A 24,269-nucleotide genomic window follows, 5' to 3' on the forward strand; every position below is an offset into this window, starting at 1 on the left:
TCCACCTACTTTCAGTGGCACAGATTTAGAGGATGCCCAAGTATTTATAGAAAAGTATTACCATATTCTCCGCACCATGGGTATTGTGGAAGTGAGCGGAGTTGCCTTTACTACATTTCAGTTGTCAGACGCAGTGTATCAGTGGTGGCAAGTTTATAAAGAAGGTAGACCAACCGATGTAATGCCACCAATTTGGGCTCAATTTTCGGAAATATTTTTGAAAGAGTTTATTCCCCAGACTCTCCGTTATGCGTGGCGCACAGAGTTTGAACGGTTCCGTCAGGGCACTATGATAGTGTCAGAATATGCTATCAGGTGTCGCGTCCCAATTTTCTCGCGAAAGCGGGTTTTGACGTCGTGACAACTCATTTTAGAATGGGAGATAGAGTGCTAAAAGAAGAGTCGCCACCTAACGATTTTAAGGTGCGTTAGGGCACCTATTGTACAGATAACTCTGTTTGACTAGTCAACGCCACCAAAGATCGGGTAAGGCTCAAATTACCTCAAAGAGAAGGTGTTAGGCACTCTTCGAGTTCCACAACTATGGGTCCCGACCGAACATAAAATTATGCGTATTTTAATTAGGCTATGTGATGAAATAAGCAAAGAGAATATAAAGGTCAAAGAATTTTATTACAAAAATCTTAATACGAATATAGAAATACAACTATTCTAATTCTAATAGCTAACATAGAAAGGAAGGGGGAGGGGGAGGGTCCTAAGTTTTTTAGCCTAAAGAATCACCCCGTGCAACATAAATAATATTTCGCAACTCCCTTGAGGTAGGGAGTTACTCATATTATTCAGCGGGCACAGACTATCATCTCCTGCTACCCGATTACTATGTTAAAGTTGTTTAGCTAAAAGCGCTTTAATTTAATTCTAAGTTGTGCCCTATGTGTGCACTACCCGTCCCAAACCTATGGTCCAGGAGGTTTTGGACCTCTATTTAGGTAGTTCTAGACCTTATGTAGGCTGCTCAAAATGTTAAAACTAGGCGACATACAAAAACACATTGGACTTCAAATATGGGTAGTTAAGGGATCAAGTTAGCCTCCACACTTAAGCAACAAATACACGCAAAATAAATGTTCAGGTCAGGTAGTTCAGAATTAAGAACCTTAGGCCCTATAGATATGATTTCTAAGTGACTTTGAATTCATAGACAAGATTATACAGTTGTTATAAGCTGATTATTGAGATCGCAAGTTTCAAGTTATTAAACCTATAGGTGTTATGTCTAGGTGATCTACGTAGTGAAGGATAGTGAAATCTATTGGAGAAAAGCACAGAATTACTCATACTTTCTAAAAATAGCATTAATAAACAATACACAATAAACAATGTTTGAGAAGTTCAACATTAACAATTTAGGGCGAGATCTCTAACGATTAACATTTGGAGCCGATTTTATTGTCATACCCTTATCCTTATAGGCATATTTTCTAGGTGAACAGTGGCAAACGGAATAATCAGAATCCTATAGGCATGATTTCTAGTGAATATGCTTATGCGAATTGAAAGAAAAATCAGTGACATTTATTCCTATAGGCAGATTTTCTATTAGCACGTAGCAGTAAGCATAATTGCAACATTTTGAATTTATGTTTGCTAGCAGATAGTGTGTGTGTGTGTGTATGTGCATCCCCTAATGACATGATTTTTATAGTGCACATAGTGATTGAATAACATATATAGTAAGTAAATCACTAAGTCCTAAGGCATGTTGTCTACCCCTCTGTACGCAAATATTAAGAATCTACCCATTCCCCCTTTTTACTTATACCCCAATTATTTATTACAAAGTTATTACAGGCCCAATAATGAATAAGATTACAAATATTATACAAATAATGACAATAGGCTCACAACCGGCCCAAAAGAAATACCCAACACTGTTTGGGCCTTCAGCAATTCTCATACAGCATACCCAGACTTCCAACAAGGAGCCATATTCATCCACACAACCCAGAATCTATAGAAGATCCCAAAGCCAAATCATATAACCATATTTCCAAGCATTGAATCACTTAAACCAACCAACTTAGATATTCAGCAGATAATAGGAAGAAAGGGTTGAATGGGGTAGTTCAAGTTTCAGGGAGTGACTAAAGACCCAAATCCCAATGTGTCAAAGTTCACAAGAGTCTCAAATGAACCCCGAGCAGTGCTCATACCAGGGAGGTTAGTAGTAAGAGCCTTCGCAGCCTTGGCTTTCAGCCCTTCTTTATACCCAGGGCTCAACTTACATTACACATTACATATGCAAGACTATCATTACCGAGATTCAAAATAGAGTGGAAAGTAAACTCATGTCAAATAGCAAATGTTGGCATTTAGGCATTGACACAGTAGACTAATTCACTAAATAAGGTCAAAGTTATACCAAGGATCCATCCTAATATCATGAAACAACAATTCAAACATGGTAGGGAAAACATGCTGAGATAACTGTTCTAAATCACAAGCAATCACTAAAGGGGTATGGGATCGAGTGAGCATGCTGAGTGACACAATAGCAGAGAGACAAGTTAAAATTTAAACAATGAAAGTCTTAACGCAGGTTATTACAAATGTGAGGCATTCTTTACGAAGATTCAAGGCCAAGAAGGTAAGCATATTCATGAACATTCAGATGTCAATACACTAGCTAAATGAGCTTAGGAAGGTGGGATGTATTACGTGTTCTCGCCATCTGCGAGAGAATAAGAATAGAATGGTTCAATTATCAATGATAGAATAAAATCGCACGACAGGATAAGAAAGAAGTGATATTGTTCCTAAACTTCATAGCCTTTGAAAGATAAGTACAAACGTCTCCGTGCCGATCCTTCAGACTCTACTAAGTTTGCTCGTGACTCGTGACACCTATGTAACCTAGTGCTATGATACCAACTATCACGACCCGAAATTCCCACATTCGGGACCGTGATGGCGCCGAACATTTCACTTGCTAGGCAAGCCAACGTTAGAATAATATTAGCCATTTAAAAAAAAATTTAAATTAATTAATAACAAAGAAACAAATGCGGAAGTAAAGTCTGAAATGTAATGAATAATCCATAATAATAGCGATCTCTAAATACCATCCCAGAACTGGAGTCACAAGTGCACGAGCTTCTAAGACAATACAATTAAAGGTCTGAATAAAATTCAAGCTGTTTGAAATATAATACACAGCTGAGATAAGATAGAAGGGGACTTCAGAACTGCGAACGTTGTGCAGTTATACCTCATGTCTCTACTAGTAGCTGTGTCCGGGCAAATCTACTGTACGCCACTAGGACCAACTCCGAAATCTGCACAAGAAGTGTAGAGTGCAGTATCAGTACAACCGACCCCATGTACTGGTAAGTACCGAGCCTAACCTCGACGAAGTAGTGACGAGGCTATGACAAGACACGTACATAAACAACTTGTACAAGTATATACATATACGAAGTAACAATAAATAACAATTTATAAATTGGGAGGGAACATGCGAACGGAAAAAATATAATAATTTCAGCAGGAGATGTATCACTTAGCAGTCAATTAATTCATCAACAATAAAATGAACAAATGACAATATGAAAATGGCACGACACCACCCTTCTTGCTTTTACTCTCATTTGACACGGCATCATCCTTCGTGCTTTTACACTCACAATTTGGCACGACAACACCCTTCGTGCTTTTACACTCACAAATGACACGACAACACCCTTCGTGCTTTTACACTCTTCCTTACCATGAAAATAATAATATAAATTCGGAAGAGTATTTAAATGCGGGGATATACACTTATCAATTAATTCAATACCAAAATACCAACTTCACCTTCCAAAATAATCAATAATAATTAAATGAATAATAATTTCACGAATAATGATCAAATAATCAATAATAAACTTAAACAGGAATATATTTAATTAAGTAGATAATTATTCACAATAAACAAATTTCACCTGCATGCTTTGACTCAACCACAATGCATAAATACTCGCCACCTCACATATACGTTGTACCCGCACATTAAATCATGTAACAAATAGATAAATAAGTCTTACTCCCTCAAGTCAAGGTTAACCACGACACTTACCTCGCTTTGCAACTAAATTCAAGAATCCAATACACCTTTGCCTCGCGAATTTGTGTCTGAAATCCTCAAATTTAGTCATAAACAATTCAATATACTCAATACAAATTGTAGGAATTAATTCCATATGAATTTACTAATAAGCAATTTAAAATCCGAAATTCATCTAAAAACTTGACAGTGGGTCCCATGTCTCGAATCTTGGAAACACTCACGAAATCCGAACACCCGTTATGATACGAGTTCAACCATACAAAAATTATCAAATTCCGACATCGGATTGGCTTTCAAATCTTCATTTTACATTTTTGGAAGATTTTATAAAAATCTGATTTTTCTTTAATAAATTCACAGATTCATGATATAAATGAGTATGGAATCATGAAATATATTAATATAGGATAATGAACATTTATCCCAATATTTTCCCGTAAAAACCGTCCAAAAATCATCTTACCCGAGCTCAAAATCGAAAATGGTGGAAAATGGGTCAAAATCTCATTTCCAGAACTTAAGTTCTGTTTGCCCAGATTTTTACTCATCGCGATCGCGGAAATTCGTTCGCGATCGCGTAGAGCAGCTTTTGCCCAGGTCCATTTTACTCTTCGCGATCGCGGGAATGGCTTCGCGATCGCGAAACACAATTCGCACAGGCTGCCAATTTGCACTACACGAATGCGGCATCCCATACGCAGACGCGAAGCATAGCCCCGTAGACCTACGCGATCGCGGACCGTTTCATGCGAACGCGAAGAACAATTTGAGTGCCCTAGCTTCTGAATCATTTCCTCCTCGCGGTCGCAGGAATGGCTTCGCGAACGCGAAGCTTTGCACTTCGACCCTTCGCGAACGCGTGCCCTCGGTCGCGAACGCGAAGCACAAAATGTGCTAGTCTAATTTTTCTCTTCGCGATCACAGGAATGGCTTCGCGATCGCGAAGCACAATGCACCAGATGACTGCAGAAGCTAAAAAATCAGATTTTTCTCAAAGTTCAAATGGTCTGTAGGCTATCCGAAACTCACCCGAGCCCTCGGGGCTCCAAACCAAACATGCACACAAGTCCATAAACCTCATACAAACTCGCTCGCTCGCCAGATTAAAACACCAATTTAACACCTAGAATTAAAAATCGGACACCAAATCAAATGAAAATTTTAAGAAAACTTTAAAACTTATATTTTCACAACCGAATAACCGAATCACGTCAAATCAACTCCGTTTCTCACCAAATTCGACAGACAAGTCATAAATGACATAACAAACCTATGAAAATTTTTAGAACTCGAATCCGACCCTGATATCAATAAAAGTCAATTTGTAGTCAAACTTTGAAATATTTAAGCATTTATGTTTCTAGTTTTCGTCAACTGGTGATAATTCAAGCTAGGGACCTCCAAATTAAATTTCGGGTATACGCCCAAGTCCCAAATCACGATACGGACCTATCGGAACTGTCAAAACACTGATTCAAGTCTGTTTGCTCAAAATGTTAACTAAAGTCAACTCAGTTGAGTTTTAAGGCCCTATTTCACATTTAATCCATTTTCATATGAAAACATTACGGAAAATTATACGGACTACGCACGCAAGTCGAGGAATAATAAATAGTATTTTTCGAGGTCTTAGCACATTAATTATTAAATTTAAAGTTGACCTTTTGGGTCATCACAAAAGTTAACAGAGTGGTGCATAAAAGTAACCTAGAAACACATTAAGCCATGGATTTCAGAAGTAAGAACACATGCCAATCAGAGACACAAAGGGATGAAATTACAAAAGTCAAGTAATTTACTAGTTAAACGAATAACAGTAAAGAGCAAAATTCCACAAGAACCCAAAATCTCAATGCGTCAAAGTTCCCAAGAGCTTCAAACGAACTCCGGGCAATGGTCGCACCAAGAGAAAGATCGAATAACAGAATCTCAATGGCCTTGGCTTTCAGCCGGCCACAATGAAGTACAGAATAAGAGAATGAGGGAATCACAGAACAAAGCTCCAATTTTTAGTGAAAGTATATTGATTCCAGTCTGTCCTAAAATGTGAATTGTGAGGGGTTTATATAGCAGTAAAAATTGAACGAACAAACAAGAAAACAAAATAAATCAAACAAAGAATAAGGAAAGAAGACATGCAAAATCAGTTCAAAATCAATTTAGGAGAAAAATCGGGTAAACCCTAGTTCAAGAGAGAGGACACAAATCAACAGAGATCTCATTGAATCGGACTCACATAGCATGGTACTGAATGTATATAGATGAAATAATGATCAGAATCAAAGGTTCAAACCACTTTAGTTCTCTCTCAAGATATCTTGCTTGCCAAACTTAGGTAAGCACCTAAGTAACACCACAAACGGACGACCAGTAGTAAGAGGAGACCAATAAGGTAAGTGAATCAGTGATTGATTCCATTTTAGAGCTGGATTTGGAGAAGTTGAGTGATACAACGGCTAGGGTTTCTCAGATAAGAAAAGGGAGTAGAGAGAATTTAGGGGCAGCGAGTTAAGAGAAAATGATAGGGTTTGGGCGGGTTTGGTTAATTAAAGAAGGAGAGTGAACGGGGGTCGTTAATCTTGAGAGATCAACGGCTAGGATTCAAAAACGAACGGGGCGGGGTCATAAAAACGGGTACCGACCGGGTATTATACAAGGGTCGCCTGGTTTGGGCTTGGGGTCTATTGGGCTAAGGATATTGGGCCAATTTGATTCAAAAATTAGTTTAAAGCTAGGCTATTATTTAAATACACGAAAATAATTTATAACCATACTTGAAAAATAAGTAAAAATATTATTTATACACTGAAATGCTTAAAAATAATAACTTTGTATTATAAAAATATAAAATGCTATTTTGACATAAATAATATAAATAAAGATTATTTTTGTACAGATATAGGCTATTACTACAAAATTGCGCAAATAGCTTAAAATTATTAATGTAATTACATAAAATGAAATAAAATATTTGAAACATGTATTATAGGTGCAAAAATAATAACTTTAAGTAGTTAAGTCATCGTAAAATAATTTGAAGGAGTAATTAATAAATATTCAAGTAATTTAAATATAGAAAAATCAATTTTAAAGCTCTAAAAATTATAAGAAATTATAGAAAATTATTTTATAGATTTGTAAACTAAATAATGATGTAAAAATGATGTTTTCAAAGTATATATATTTTTGAGAAAATATGAAGGCAAAATTGGGTATCAACAGTTGCCCCTCTTTACTTGGGAATGATAAACAAATTGTCGGGTAAAGAAAATGATGATCAATTTTGGCCGAATTAAATGAGGGATGATGTGATTTGGAAAAAGTGGGGGCCGAACCCCAGTTCTTGAGTTGCCTACAAATCCCTGGTATTACGGGAATCAGGTCATGTGCAGTTTTGGTTCCAACGGTGAATGAAACCGATGGAGTTGTTATAGGAATGGCCGTATGTTTCAGAAAGGGTTCCTTTGGGTAGGATAGTATCAGATGAATTTATGCGAATTCATGAATGTGAATTTAAAACGTTATGGATGTATCACTGAGCAAATATCTGAACGGTCATAGAGTAAAAGGCGGGTAATTGATGGTGGTCGATTATGTTTGAAACAATTGCAGGATGTGAACGTTTTGAACGAAAATCGGAGAAAATATTGCTCCCGTTTGAAGACCGATTACTTCCTGGGTTACCTGCAAAACTTAAAACATGATGCATGCAAATATATATGGGTTATTGCGAAAATTCAAACTTGATGCAAATTTCCTTTGGACCATGAATATTGTCTTCGGATGGTGAGGATGATATCCTTAGACCATGGCGTCCTGGGCTATGAAGTGTATGATAAGGGATTCGCAGGCCATGAAATGATTTCCTAGGAACATGAGGATGGTACCTTTGGACTATGACGCCTTTGAATAATGATGTACAATTTCGAGAGATCCTCAGGCCATGGAATAATGTCTCCCGGCTATGAGGATGATGCCTTCGGACAAAATGGTGATATTTCAGCCCATGAAGTGCAAAGATGTGACACCTGGTCACATGTGAAGATGAAACAAGACAAGGCTTAGTCTTGTGTAAGATGAGGGCAGTGCTTAGCCCTAGGTGAACAGGGGATAGTGCTAGGTCTTAGATGGCATAGTGGAGATAGTAGTTAATCTTATGCATGGAAAAGGAAATGCTTAGCCTTATGCCAAATGGGAAGACAATGCTTAGTCTTGTGCAAGGAAAGGCAGTTCTTAGCCTTATGGAATCAGGGAGGTAGTTCTTAGCCTCATGCAAGAAGAGGAGGCAATGCTTAGTCTCATGCGATTAGGGAGGCAATGCTTAGCCTCATGCAAGAAAAGGAGACAATGATTAGTCTCATGCAAGGAAAGGCAACGCTTAGACTTATGCAATTAGGGAGGCAGTGCTTAGCCTCATGCAGGAAGATGAGGCAATGCTTAGTCTCATTCAAAGAGGGAGGCAATGCTTAGCCTCATGCAAATAAGGGAGACAATGCTTAGTCTCATGTAAAGAGGGAGACAATGCTTAGCCTCATACAAATAGGGGAGACAATGCTTAGTCTCATGCAATTAGGGAGGTAATGTTTCGCCTTATGGAAGAAGAGGAGACAATGCTTAGTCTCATGCAAATGAGGGAAACCATGCTTAGTCTCATGCAAGGAAAGGCAATGCTTAGCCTTATGCAATTAGGGAGGTAGTGCTTAGCCTCATGCAGGAAGAGGAGACAATGCTTAGTCTCATGCAGTGAAAGGCAGTGTTTAGCCTTATGTAAGAAAAATGATGAGTGACCGTGAGAAAGTAAAGTATTTCTTAGCTGGAAGTGTTTGCGTTTGGTAACTTGTCATCATGAAGGTAGTGATTTGATGTATCTGCGGGTATTATTGTCTTATCGTGCCTGCATCCAAAGAAAAATCATGAGTTTTGTGGGGGAAGGTTGGTTTGTGCTTTTATTTTCTGTTTTGCCTTTGCTCCTGTCTTGAGGTCCTGTTTGAGTTACCCTGGGTAGCATCTCGCTGCCAAAGAAATAAAGTTTTCTAAAAATATGCATGTATTTGATAAATATAGTTATTTCAAATATAGTAGTATGCAATTTCAAATAATATATATTAACCGGTGACTGTGACATATTTTAGAGACATTGCAACCTCCTTGATTTAGAATTTGAGGGTTCCCCAGTTTAAATTCAATACTTTGGTTGTTTTGTGTATGACGATGTCGGCTGAACTTGCTTTAGAATTTTGAGGGTCCTCCCAAAATTCTGCCCCAATTTTCTGATCATGGAAAAATGAAGATTTTATTAAGATGTGACCGAACCCACAGGGCTGCCTACGTATCCCCTCAGTTACATCAAATGAAGAAATGTAAACAATCCTAAACATAGTATCTCTTGACTGCGTCTGAGTTGATAGGTTTTGGCCAAATTTCTCCATTCATTTCTACAAGTATAAGTGCCCCTCCTGTTAGTACTCGATGAACCATGTAGGGACCTTGCCAATTAGGTGAAAACTTCCCTTTAGCTTCATCTTGATGCGACAAAATTCGCTTCAGCACTAATTGCCCCTGTGTGAATTGCCTTGGTCTGACCCTTTTGTTGAAAGCTCTTGCCATTCTGTTTTGGTAGAGTTGATCGTGACATACTGCACTCATTATTGTTCCATCAGTGAGGGCCAGTTGCTCATATCGGCTTTGTAACCATTCTGCGTCGCTGAGCTCGGCTTCTTGTATGATTCTCAGAGAAGGGATTTCTACTTCGGCAGGGATAACTGCTTCAGTACCGTAAAACAATAAATAAGGAGTTGCCTCAGTTGATGTGCGAACCGTGGTACGATATCCAAGCAAAGCAAACAGTAGCTTTTCATGCCATTATTTGTAATTATCTACCATCTTCCTCAATATCTTCTTGATGTTCTTGTTGGCGGCTTCTACAGCTCCATTCATTTGCGGCTTATATGCTGTTGAATTCTTATGCTTGATCTTGAAAGTTTAACTCATAGACTTCATTAAATAACTGTTAAGATTGGCGGCGTTGTCGGTGATGATTGACTCTGGAACCCCGAATCGGCAAATAATGTGATCCCGAAGAAAGTCTGTGATGACCTTCTTGGTTACAACTTTGTAAGATGCAACTTCAACCCATTTTGTGAAATAGTCTATAGCCACTAGAATAAATCTATGCCCATTTGAAGCAGCGAGTTCGATTGAACCGATGACATCCATACCCCAAGCGGAGAAAGGTCATGGTGCACTTGTTTCATTGAGTTTATTGAGTGGCACTCGTATCATGTCAGGATGTATCTTTCACAGGTGACACTTCTGGACATACCTGATGCAGTCTGTCTCCATGGTCATCCAGAAATACCCTGCTCTTAGTATTTTCTTGGCTAAGACAAAACCATTCATGTGCGGCCCGCAAGTTCCGACATGTATTTTATCGAGCAATCTGGATGCTTCCTTGGCATCGAAACACCGTAATAACCCCAGGTCAGGAGTCCTTCTGTACAGAATCCCTCCGCTTTGAAAGAAGTAGTTGGCTAACCTTCGGAGTGTGCATTTATGAGTATGAGTTACGTGCTCTGGGTATTCTCCTTATGCCAAGTATTCTTTGATGTCATGTAACCATGGATTTCCATCACTTTCTTCTTCAAAATAAGAACAATAAGCTAGTTGCTTATGAATTCTTATTGGGATAGGGTCGATGAAATTCTTGTCTGGGTGTTGTTTCATGGAAGATAGAGTGGCCAATGTATCTGCGAACTCATTCTGAATCCTCGGAACATGTTTGAATTCTATCTTCGTGAACCTCTTGATCATCTCTTGCACACAGTACATATATGGTAATATCTTAGTGTTCTTAGTGTCCCACTCTCCTGAAACTTGATGTACCAAGAGATCTGAATCTCCAATCACTAGCAACTCTTGAACATTCATGTCAATGGCCAACCTGAGTCCCAAGATGCAAGCCTCATATTCTGCCATATTATTGGTACATGGAAAACCTGAGTTTTGCGGATACCGGATAGTGTTAGCCGGTTTCTGATACTAAGACAGCTCCAATAACTACTCCTTTGAAGTTCGCGGCTCCGTCGAAGAACATCCTCCAACCATCATATGCTTCAGTGATGTATTCTCCCACAAATGATACTTCCTCGTCGGGAAAATATGTTTTTAACGGTTTGTATTCTCCGTCTACAGGATTTTCTGCCAAATGATCTGACAATGCTTGCCCTTTGACTGCCTTCTGAGTTACATAGATAATGTCGAAGTCACTCAGCAATATTTGCCATTTCGCCAACTTTCCGGTAGGCATGGTTTTTTGGAAGATGTATTTCAACGGGTCCATTCTTGATATGAGATATGTGGTATAAGCACAGAAGTAGTGCCTCAACTTTTGAGCTATCCATGTCAAAGCGTAGCAAGTGCGCTCCATAAAAGAGTACCGTGCTTCATAGGTTGTGAATGTTTTACTCAGATGATATATGACATGTTCCTTTCTTTTCGTCTCATCGTGTTGACCCAGAACACAACTAAAAGCCCCATCTAGTACGGACAAATAAAGCAGCAAAGGTCTCCCTAGTTCCGGTGGGACCGGAACAGGTAGTTTAGATAAATACTCCTTGATTTGGTCGAAGGCATTTTGGAATTCTTTAGTCCAGCTCGTTGCGGCATATTTTTTCAACATTTTGAAAATCGGTTCACAGATCACAATTGATTGTGCTATGAAACGGCTGATATAGTTGAGACGCCCTAAGAAACTCATCACATCTTTCTTGTTCTTTGGAGGTGGCACGTCCTGGATAGCTTTGACCTTTGACGGGTCCAATTCAATCCTTCGGCGGCTGACGATGAATCCTAGCAATTTTCCGGCAGGAACTCCGAAGGCACACTTTGTAGGATTCAGTTTTAGATTGTACCTTGGAAGCCGATTAAAGAATTTTCTCAAGTCTGCTATATGATCTGTGCTTCTCCTAGATTTGATGATGACATCATCCACGTACACCTCTATTTACCTATGTATCATGTCGTGAAAAATGGTTGTCATGGCTCTCATGTAAGTGGCTCCAGCATTCTTTAGGCCAAACGACATCATTTTATAGTAGTACGTCCCCCATGGTGTGATAAAGGCTGTCTTTTTGGCATCCTCTTCATCAATCCAGATCTAATAATACCCAGCGAAGCAATCCACAAAAGACTGGAGTTCATGCTTGGCACAGTTGTCGATTAGTATGTGTATATTGGGAAACGGGAAATCATCTTTGGGACTTGCTCTGTTTAAATCCCGATAATCGATACATACTCCGACCTTCCCATCCTTCTTCGGAACCGGCACAATGTTGGCTGGCCAAGTCGGATATTCAACCACTCTGAGAACTTTGGCTTTGATTTTCTTAGTGACTTCCTCTTTTATCTTCAAAATCATATCTGGCTTGAATTTTATGAGCTTCTGTTTCATTGGTGGACACATTGGATCGGTGGGTAACTTGTGAGCCACTATGGATGTGCTCAGAAAAGTCATATCATCGTAAGACCATGCAAAGATGTCTTCATACTCCTTCAAGAACTAGATGTACTCTTCCTTCTCTGACGGTGATAGGTGAATGCTTATACATGTTTCCTTGACTGTTTCGGAATCCCCTAAGTTAACCGTCTTGGTCTCGTCCAAATTATACTTAGGCTTGTTTTAAAATTTTCCACTTCTCTGACAATGTCCCCAGGTATTACATCCTCTTCCAGATCCTCTGAATCACTATCCTTACGTTGCGTTGTCTCATTACATGTCACAGTCGTAGGTTCATCAGGATAGGTAATAATAATATTGTAGAGAAAAAATGTAAATAATAAGAATAAATACTAAAAATAACAATGCATTAAATAAATCTTGAAAACGTCAAACAAGTATGGCTCGATGACTCGAGCAATTATTTCAAAACAAAATACGTTCAGAACTAAATACGGAAAATGTCTTAGATGCTCATAAAATTGCTTTAAAAAATAATTGATACTAATTGCCAGGCTACCCAGGAACTCGATGGGCCCGGCATGGTGCAACAGTCCAGTTCTTGAGAATAGCTCCTTTCTCCATGGTCTGAATAGTAAGGTCTTCCTCCTCCTACTCCTCCTCAACTATCACACTGCAATACATGGCTTCATCATCTAGAAATAGCTTCCTTATGCCAGCTAGAGCTTCATCTTCTCCAGACCCCCATATCATGTCGGCTTGATGAAATGTCTGGTGTAAATGTGGTGCCGGTTGTTCCAGCAGATAATAAGGACCACGCCATGGTGGTGACCAATCCTGATACTCTTTCCAAGTGTATTCATACCCAAGCCCAAACGTTGTACCATGACGCTTCAACTGTACCAGTTTGGTGATCCCTTGGAGATTCTTGCCAAGACCCTTGCTAGGCTCGTACCCTGTCTATAGAAATATGCTTTCTATCTTGTTGCTCCACCATTTGTCCTTTTCAATTGCGTTGACGTGCTCAATTCGATGGTATGTTTCTCCACCCAACTTCCTCCTGTTCTCGATGACTGGAACAGTCTGATTGGTATAGATGGGATTACTCCCGTCTCCATGGATGATCATTTCTTGATGATTCCATTCAAAATTCATAACCTGATGCAGACTAAAAGCTACATCCCCAACGGCATGTATCCAGGGTCATCCCAACAGTATATTGTAGGTAGCAGATATATCCAGCACTTAAAACTCAACATCAAACCATATTGGACCCATCTATAGGCTGAAGTTGATTTCTCCAATTGTGGCCCTCTGAGATCCATCGAATGCCTTCACATTCATACTTCCTGCTCATATCTCGTGCAAACCTTTACCCAGCCTCTTCAGAGTAGTCAGCGGACATATGTTGAGACTTGAACCCCCATTTATCAGGACCCTGGAGATGAATTTGTCCTCAAATTGCACTGTAATATGTAGTGCCCTGTTGCGACTAAGTCCTTCCAGTGGTAGCCCGTCTTCATGAAAAGTAATTTTGTGGATTTCAAACACCTGCCCGACCATATTGGACATTTCCCCACTGGTGATATTGGTGGGTACATAGGCTTCACTCAGCACCTTCATCAGGGCATTCCTGTGTGTCTTTGAATTTTACAGCAATGATAAAATAGATATCTGAGCAGGAGTTTTGTTCAAATGGTCAACCACAGAGTATTCTCTTGCTTGCACCTTCCTCCAAAGGTCGTCAGGGCCGGTCTCGACGACAAGTGGCTTAGACGCAACTTCTTTCCTTGTTCCCTTCAAATGCTCAGGTGTATAAACCCTACCAGTTCTAGCCATGCCTTGTGTTGCACCTGTTTCTTCCATTTTCGCTTTTCCTTTCCTTCTTGCCTCCGCAACATAATCCCATGGTATAGCTTTAGACTGGTAAGATGGAGTAGGTGCTACCATCATAGTGAAGTGTGTGGTTACCTCAACTTTAAATGGCATTGGTACGGCCTCTTTAACTTCAATTGGTGCATGGGGATGCACTTTCGAATCACCAGTTCCATCGAACATTTCGAACTTGGGAGGTTTGTAAGCCTCTAGCAGTTCTACATCCGGTTGTATGCATAAGTCCTCATAATTCAAACCCTCAATGCCTTTTCCACATTCGACACTTTGAACTTTGCCAGTGAGCTTCTTGAGTTCTTCCGCCATGTTCTTGATGAGCAGGTCCTTCTAGGTGGATTCCGCTATATATAGGGCTTGTTGTGGGGTGTGGGGTAAAGTTTCCACACATATGGGATTGCTTTAGTGGACACCGGGAATCTTGGCGTAATGGTGGTCATTGGTTGAGTTTTGTGGATCAGGAGTAGGCTGTGGTGCATTCTGAGAGTTGTGATATGTGGTTGTTTGTGGGTATTGAGTTGGATGGTGATGGTGTTGTTGAGGAGTAGGTACCGGTAGAGGGTTGTGGTTCTGAGGAGGTGTGGCGTATTGATATGGTGCGGGACGATTTGATTGTGGGTTTTGATTCTGTGTGTTTTGGGGAGGTGTTGGGTTTTAGGCGTTTGTATTTTGTTGGTTGATATCAAGGACGTTTAGGGTGAGGGAAAGGTTTACCAAGTTCTGGACCTGCTCAAGTTCCCCTAGTAGCTCCAATATTTTCTATTCCAGACATAGGACCAATTTATTCTGTGCTGGAGTACTCCGACCGTCCGAAGTTTCAACATTCTCTGCATTGTCCTTTCTGATGCTGCTTAAATCGTCCATTTTTCCTTTCCCTTTGCTTTTGCCTTTAGGATCACTTGGTGGAGGAGGAGGTGAAGGACCTCTGGATCTAGTATGATATGTGGATGATTCCAGTATGCACGAACCAACCTTGGGGAATGGGAATAATCAAAAGAAAGAAAAAAAAAAGGTAACCAAGTCAGTAAGGGATATTGAAAGAATGCCTACAATATTGAACATGCTTTGCAAAATAACAGAATCACGTCTTAATTTGGAGGACCTCGTTGTGCCCGAGGTAGGGCTAAGCGACACATAGACTTGGAGAAAATTGATGCCAATAATTGTGTCATTTCATTAATGCTAAAATGAGTCAAATCCTTACTAAAACAACAATAATAAGAAAGTTACTAATGACAATTGCCTTATTACAATCGAAATCTAAAACTAAGCTAAAAAGCAGTAAATAATATCATTTCCTAATCTACTTGGTCCCAGGAGGACCTTCCCCATGCTTGGCTCTCTTGACTCCATCAATCAGATTCCTCAGGTCGCACATATCCAACAACAGGTAAGCCTTTGCTAGATGCCCCCTTCATTGCCATCCGTGTTCTGACAATCTAAAAGCCTCTTTCTCATCTTTCTCTCAAGCTCCATCAACCCTGCTCCAAATATTCTAATATTTATGTTGTTTAGTGGCAGTTTCTCTCCATTCGTTGATTTCTTCTATATCCACTTTGTGTTGTTCTAGATGCCTAGCTTCAGACTCGAAGACCCTTTTGCGTAACCTCCTATACTTGACTTGTGCTTCAGCAGCGTCATCCATGATCCTGTTTTTCAGATTAATTCCCGGCTTGACGTCTCCTGCTATATATAGTCCACTAACCATGATGGGTAGAAGTACACATGGCCAGTATGATACCTATCTGGCTCAATAGTATCATTTCCACAATGACCTTCTGATTCCACATATGTTGTGCCTCGAACTTGAATGGAATAACGTACCCTTTAAATCTACTTTGTACTGGATCATGTTGGAAACCCGATGTATAACCTGTTTTCTTCCCGCTTGTCTAATTACACTTATAGGAGCATAAGGATAGATGCCCCTCAACCCGATCAGTACTAGGTGAGTAGTCTCTCTTGACCTGATGATGAACTCACTGCTAGGAAACCATTCAAACATCCAATGTACCTGCTTGTCCGTCAGACTGCTGAAGAAACGCACCCAGCTCATAGCATTTCCAGGTTGTGCAAACCTGTCTGGGATAAATGTCATTCTCTTTGGGTGATGGTAAGCTATGTAGTCATTCAATGGTCGATGCAGAAGCTCTTGGCGATATTCTCCTCTTTAAAAATGCTCTAATAACCAAACTTGCAGTAACATATTACAACCCTCGAAGTGCTCGAACCCCTGCTTACACCGATCTAGAGCGCGGTATATCTCGGCTAGGATTATGGGGATGATGGTATAAGTCTGTCCCTCGATTCCTTCCATAAAAGTCCTAGCAACCATGGCTAAACGGGTATGAATCCTTCCCCCTTTCATTGGAAATATCAACAACCCCAAGAAGCAGCTAATGAACACATAAACCCGACGGTGCGTCCAACCCAAAGAAGTAATGGCAAGTTCATCATGATGAAGGCGATTTGACTTGTTGTGCCCATAACGCTCATAAAGGAATTCAAATGGGATATATGACTTCTTCAAACAAAGCAACGCATCATTTTTCTTGAAACCCAGCATTTTCAGAAAACCGCAAGGGGTGCGATTCTCTAGCACTAATAACCCTGGACTATCCCACGGCAGCTTAGCGAAGCCTTCTATTTCCTCTAAGAGAGGAGTCATTTCTATCTTACCGAAGCGGAAGACGACCCTTTTCTCATTCCAAAATATAGTAGCGACCTCAATCAATGCTATATTCGGTCGGATATCTAACAAGGACGACATGTTACCAAGGAACCTTCTCACATGATTCTTGTCGCTAGGCGTGAGATATTTCCACTAATCAAGTAGCAGAGGTAGATTGTTTTGGACCATGCCTAACCTGGGGATTTCGTGCTTCATTTTTTGCGAACAAATAGAGTTAGCCTTTCCCCCCTCCAGATTTGACTATTTACACACTAGTGATCAACATATTGGCCTATTTTCTCCAAGTAATGCACATAACGTGACAGTGTCCATTGGGATTATGGAAATCCCGTCGGACTTTGGACAAGGCTTATCTTAGTGGGCTATCATGTTAGCAACGTTCTAACCCGTATTGGGTTTAACATGATGCATGTACATTTAATATTGGAGTGAGGTTTCTAGAATGGCCTAGACTGGTACTCCCAAGTGGACAACTTGAGAGGGAAAGGCATGGGACTGTCGACTGCACCGTTGATCGACTAGTCTACCGCAAATAAATCTTTTCGATATAAAAGGGTAATTTTGGAAGAGCACGGACACTCATCAAGCACCTCTATGTTGATATACTGAGTATTTTCTATCTCTGTTGATTATTTTTGAGGTTTTCTTTACGTTATGTGGAGCCTTGGATTATTTTTGAGAAATTTATTTATTCTACTATATCATTGGAATCTATTGTGGTTGTTGGGCAGATTATGATAGGAATTGATTGTGTTATGTTGTTGTGATAATATCCCGTGTAAATTGTTGTGTGATTTGAGTTATTATTATGAGGATATAAGGGTGGCATTAGGAGCGATAAGGGTGGCTATTGATATTGTCAGGGCGGAGGGATAAGGGAGGTTATTATAGGAATGATAAGGGTGGCTATATGAGAGATAAATATGGCCATTGTCAGGGATGATACATGATGATGTTGAGTTATTGTGTTGGTAATTTTTATGTGATGATGTGGGGTTATTACGTTGGTAATTTTCATGTGATGTTGTAATTTTCTTTGTATTTATTTTTATATCTTGTGTAATTTATCTTGTTGTTGGTAAATTGATAATAGTCTGATCTATGTTGAAATTGGGAGCATGTGGCTATTGCCAGGCGGATTATGAAATGCACGTGAGTAAATAATGATGATATTGGCACATGAACTGTCCGTACAATTGTGATATGAAATGTGGACATGAGGTGCCATGAGTAAATGATGATGATATTGGGATGTGAGTTGTCTGCGCAGGTGTGATAGAGAAATTGGCACGAGGTACCGTAAAAATATGAAAGTGGGTTGAGACCCGTATTTTTATGATTTTGAAATGAGGTGTCACATGGTGACTTTTATTCGAAAGATATTTATTTGAAAGAATTATATTTGAAAGATATTTATTTGAAGGGAGTATATTCGAAATATATTTATTGGAGAGTATTATATCCTGAAGATTATTATTTGGAAAAAAATATATATAGGCGAAAGATTTATATTTGAAGGACTTGATTAATTGGTTGTACTTGTATTCATTATTTGTTGAGCAATATTTATGGTATTCTTATTGCCCTGTTGTGTATATCACTGGTTGATTATTGTTGTCATCATTGTTATTTGTTTCCTATTATTTTTGTATACGATATTGCACAGTTTATTAGACTAGTGAGTGTCTCGACTGTACCTCGTCACTACTCCACTGAGGTTAGTCTTGATACTTGTTGGGTACCGACCGTGGTGTACTCATACTACACTTCTGCACATTTTTGTGCAGAGCTAGGTATTGGAGCTATCGGACTCGGGCAAAGTTAGAGTGTAATCGCAAGGATTCAAGGTAGAGCTGCTTGGTCATCGCAGTCCCTTGAAGTCTTTCCATTTTATTATACTATTAATTATTAATCAAACAATATTGAGTATTCGATCCTTGAGATCAGTTCATATATTCAGTTAGAGTTCGTGACTCAGTATTACCAGTTTTGGGAGGTTGTTTGTAACTATTTTTGCTGTTAGTTTCTATTTTAAAAAAAATGGCTTGAATTGTAATTATAACCGGCTTACTTAGTCTTAGAGACTAAGTGCCATCACGACGTTTGTGGTGGAATTTTGGGTCGTGACAATTATTGGATTAAGCGATTTTTTAGTGCTTGATTATTGTAATCATCATTTTCTAGTTATTTCTCTTGTTTTCTCAATTCACCTTCTGATGCATCTTTTTTTTTTGGGTTAAATTCTAAGTTGCTATTTCTGGCTACATAGATACATGCACATTCTCACACACAATTTGATATTTTTCTTGTTGTGTTAATTTTCATGTAGAATGAAAGTTTCCAATTGTTTATATTTATTTTTCCTTTCATTCCAAACTTACTTAAGAAGTAAAGACTGAAGAGCGAAGGAACCTATTTATTAATTGATTCCTAGAACTTTTCAAAAATTAATGATGTTGATGTTGTCCTTGTTGATTTTGTATAACATGTAACAGTTTATTATCCAGTATCATTTTTGTTCATTTTGATTTTGACCTGTCGAGTTTAACTGTCATTTGTCTTGAGCATAGGGTCTATTGGAAACAGTCCCGCTATCTTCAATGTACGGGTAAGGTCTGCTTACACACTATCTTTTTCAACAAATATTGACCATAGTCCCAATATTTGGTGCTGCTCGATTATGCTTAATCTTCATGGTCAATATTCTCTCTTTCATCCGTTTCCAATTTCTCTTTTCGTGTAGGTTTCAAGATTGTTGCAAAAATCATTCTTCTTCTTCACTTTCTTGTCATTATCGGCAAAATATTCTTCTTACCAGGTACAAATTTGATATTTTTTATATCCAACTATTGTGTTTTAGGATTTGTGAAAGTACAGTTTTTTCTGCGTATGCTAAGTCGTTTGTGTTATCATGCTGCTGCTAAATTGATGTGCAATTGATTGAATTTATTTCTCCTCTATTCCTCTAATATTTTATGAATTGGTTTCTTTGTATATTTTCTAAGGCTACTGTTATTCTTGTGATTGTTCATAAATTTTCTAATTGTCCTCGATGCAAATTGATATTGTCATTTAATCTACCACTAGTCGAGATACGAATTCAACTATGTTCAAACATTTTGCCTGAGTATGACATATATCCTATATTTTATTTTATTGTTAGTTGATGATTTAGTACAGTATTAAGCTTATTACTGGTTTTTTACTTATTACAAAGGGAGTTTTAGCGGCTAAAAGGTTCGGAAAAGTATTTATCAACTGGTTAGTTTGTCCGCGCGAAGGTCTTAAAGTACTAGAATAATCTTTTACTAATATCCGAACATAGAAAATATCTATTCAAAGTGAAATGTGGAAAAGAAATTATTGGTATCGAATTACTGAGAAGAGATAGAAAAAAAGAATGAGATAAACGAGTATATCCAGAACTTTGATCTTTGTTGTACAATAATTTACTCAAGATAAAATTGATTGAATCATTCGACATTCTCTTAAATCTGTATTTTATGCTTCAGTGACACCAAAGGAATATTAAGAGTATAACTTCAAAAGCTCTCATTTTCTCCTTTGTAGTTCATGCAGCTTTTCTTATGCAGCAGCCAATTCAGTGGTGCAGATGGTTCTACACTGGAGCAAAATAGTAAGGACACATAAAATTATTTACAATCAGTTCTTTGATGCTAAAAGGTCAAGCTACTTATTTCGGAATTAAGTGAATGTAACGACAAAAGTAATTATAAGAAAAAGTAATATCTCACCTGATTCCTAAGCTCCATTATCCGCAGTTCTTTCTCTAAATTCTCCCCTGCATAAAAAGTGAATTCAAAATCTATCAGATTTAACAGTTGAACACATCTCAGTTACTAAATTCACATGTTTGTTCTATGATGACTATGATTTGTTTATGAATAGCAAAATATTCCATATCGATTCACCTAAAACATAGATGATCAATTGAGGTTCTAGACATATGTGTAGCTGTTAATGTACATTTTGTGAACTCTTCAGCAAATTAACTAGTACCTTGGTTCAAAGGTCCTATTTGTTTCCTTATTCCTTTAGACAACAATAGCCTTATCCAGGTGCTAAACATAATGGTTAAGCAAGCTAGTGTTAATGCTATTCTGTTGAATTTTTCAAGTCTATTTGATCTATCACTTTCTTGTCATGTTTGGTTTAAGAGCTAATTTTTCAGGATAATTGATTTAAACACAATAATTTCCATTCACTTTTAGTTCTACATTGATTACAAGAGATAATTTTTACTAATAAATATAAATTATTTATTTGAAGTGTCTAAGCTAGCAAGTTTGATATTGTAGAATCATTCACGAAACTTAATGAATTAATTTGCTTGTTTAGTTGCACAGTTGCTGCAGCTTTCAGTATTTTTATGCGGTTGGAGCTGAATATTGCTTTCTTTTGGTTTAGAATGAAGGCTAAATCTTATAATGTGTTTGATCAAACTGTAATCTGATGTGTTTGATAAAAAGTTACCTTAACTGTTTATGTATAATAGAATTTTCAATCATTAGTAGAATAGAAGACATCCTTATGCCAAAATATTTAGGACTTATAGTGCACATTATTGTCCTACCAATGTATACATCTCTTCAGTATTTAGATAAATTTCATGGTATAATGCCCATTTATCCCTTCTTCTGTATTTATAACACACCAAGGAATTGGAGAAACAATAGATAAAATTTGAAATGATACCTCTATATCTTATATTTTTGTACCTTGGAACAGCTTTCTCCTCTTTCTCATATGGAGTAGAGAGGATTATCCAAACAACAGGAAACAATAGCAATAAAACAGTTCCAACAGTTCATTGTAGCCATCTGAAATTTTAATGCTTTCTAGTACAGACACATACTTTTCGTGGTCGATAAACTCTTCCTTGTCTTGTGATACTTATGCCACGTATCGTGCCCGTCCACCAAATTATTTTGATGTGGGAAGTATCTCTGATCTTCTTGAAGTCAGTCGTTTACGTATAGCTAAGGCCACGGTCTAGTCTCTGAGGATGCCGAGCTATTCCCTGACCAGCTTTTACTCGTGCATGTTAAGTACTACCGCAATGGTTCTCATTATTTCTCCAATGTCACCTATCAAATCAAGAAAGGTGACAGCACCAGTTAATACCATTTGACAAATGATAAAGCCAACCCAATGACGATGATCAGATTTCAGTGAACTAATGTTTTCGTCGGCTTTAATAAATTTAATTCGTCCTCCTACTTTTAATTCGTGTACCAGTAACATTGACTATTATAGCAACTACGGTTGGTCTGATGGTGCTGTGTATTAGACAGTTACTTAATGATATTCATCTCGGTATACTTGATTTTGGTCAATAAACCTACTTATCTAGATAGAAAAATAGGTGCCCTTTGAATCTGGAAAGCTGCAGGTAGTAATCTTTCAGTCGTGAACTAGTTTCTCCGGCTTTATTTTCAATATACAACAGCTCTGAACTAGTTGGTTAACATTAGCTTTTGAGATTTAACTGAATAATTTGGATAGTTTGAGTTGGTTTTGAGACCAAAAGCTGAACTGTTATTCTAGAGTTAAAAACCATCTCAGCTTGGGCCAGTGTTTTGTAGTGAGTGTAGAAGAGGGATGGCATTACTGTCACGACCCAATTTCTCCCTCCCTATGATGTCGTGACGGCACCTAGTATCTACGACTAGGTAAGCCTAATATTTGCGGAATAATGAAATGAAAACATAAATTTAACAACTAACTGTTCAAAATACATAGTAATCCCAAAACCCGGAACATCGTGAATCACAAACTACAAAAGAAAAAAATCTAGTGTCTCTATATATCAGAGTCTAACAAGGAAAAATACAGAAGATAATAGATATGAGACAGAGTAGAAGGGGACTCTGAGGTCTGCGGACGCGGCAGATATACCTTGAAGTCTCCAAAACTGTCCCGGCTCACTGATAGTGCGGCTGATAAGGAGCACCTGGATCTGCACACGAAAAACATGTGAAGAAGAGTAGCATGAGTACACTACAATCGGTACCCAATAAGTGCCAAGCCTAACCTCGGTAGAGTAGTGACGAAGCCAGGTCCGGGCCCTATTGGAATATGATAATAAAGCAAGGTAAGAATGAAATATCGCACTAAAATAAAGATTGAAATTTAACAAGAAAGAATTCATAGAAGGTTACAACTCAATACACAGAAATACAACAAGAGATCTCCCGAGATACCGTCTCATAATCCCAAAGTAAATATGCAAGACAGGAGGATCTCCCGAAATACCGTTCCGCAGTCTCGAAGTAAATATGCAGTACAGGGGGATCTCCCCGGAATACCGTTCCGTAGTCCCAAAGTAAATATGCAGTACAGGGGGATCTTCCGGAATACCGTTCCATAGTCCCAAAGTAAATATGCAGGGAGAACTCCCGAGGAACCACCTCGTAGTCTCAAAAGTAAATAAACCAATCAAACGACAAATACAACAGTTAACAGTAAGATTTCTACGGCTATACTGATAAAGAACAAGGAAAAGGCAGGAAAATCAACTAGGCATGCTTCACAGAGTTTAAGTAAGCAATTAAAGCACGTAGACATGTGATATTAGACTAAACAGGTTAGCTACACTTACTGTAATAACTCAATTAAGAATGAAAACAGATTAATACTCATTAAAATGGTATAACTCAAAATAAAAGGAAAATAGGTTGTTGCTTAGTAAAAATTGGGTTTTTACAATAACTAGCCCGTGTACGTACTCGTCACCTCACGTACACGGCGCTCATATATCACAATAGTTCCAAATTCTAAGGGGATTTTCTCCACACAAAGTTAGGCAAGCCACTTACCTCGAGTCAAGCTCAATCAATCCGTAAGAATGCCCTTTCCTCGATTATCCCACTCCGAATGGCCCAAATCTAGCCAAACACAATTGCATATCATGAATACAACCATAATAGACTCATCTAATTAATGAAATCAATATTTTAACAAAATTTTCGAAATCCGTCCTAAAAGGTCGACCCGGGCCCACGTCTCGGAATCGAGTAAAAGTCACAAAATTCAAAAGCTCATTCACTTACGAGTCTAACCATACCAAATTTACTAAAATAGAAACCAAATGGTAATTCAAATCCATAAATCAAACTTTCCAAATCCCTAGTCTCAAA

General features: G+C 38.4%; 2 protein-coding genes across 2 annotated transcripts; both read right to left on the minus strand.

Annotated features, from left to right (window-relative positions):
* Positions 1–9,442: 9,442 nt before the first annotated feature.
* LOC138894666 (uncharacterized) lies at positions 9,443–10,471 on the minus strand. The gene is made up of 3 exons (XM_070179383.1): positions 10,395–10,471; positions 9,953–9,993; positions 9,443–9,834 (listed from the first exon to the last, which is right to left on the minus strand). Exons 1-3 carry the CDS (start codon positions 10,469–10,471, stop codon positions 9,443–9,445), a joined length of 510 nt encoding a protein of 169 aa, XP_070035484.1.
* Positions 10,472–10,657: 186 nt separating this feature from the next.
* Positions 10,658–11,378, minus strand: LOC138894667 (uncharacterized). The gene is made up of 2 exons (XM_070179384.1): positions 11,174–11,378; positions 10,658–11,040 (listed from the first exon to the last, which is right to left on the minus strand). Exons 1-2 carry the CDS (start codon positions 11,376–11,378, stop codon positions 10,658–10,660), a joined length of 588 nt encoding a protein of 195 aa, XP_070035485.1.
* Between the last annotated feature and the right edge of the window lie 12,891 nt (positions 11,379–24,269).

The sequence above is a fragment of the Nicotiana tomentosiformis genome, chromosome 6 (genome assembly GCF_000390325.3).
Source record: "Nicotiana tomentosiformis chromosome 6, ASM39032v3, whole genome shotgun sequence".
NCBI lineage: Eukaryota > Viridiplantae > Streptophyta > Magnoliopsida > Solanales > Solanaceae > Nicotiana > Nicotiana tomentosiformis.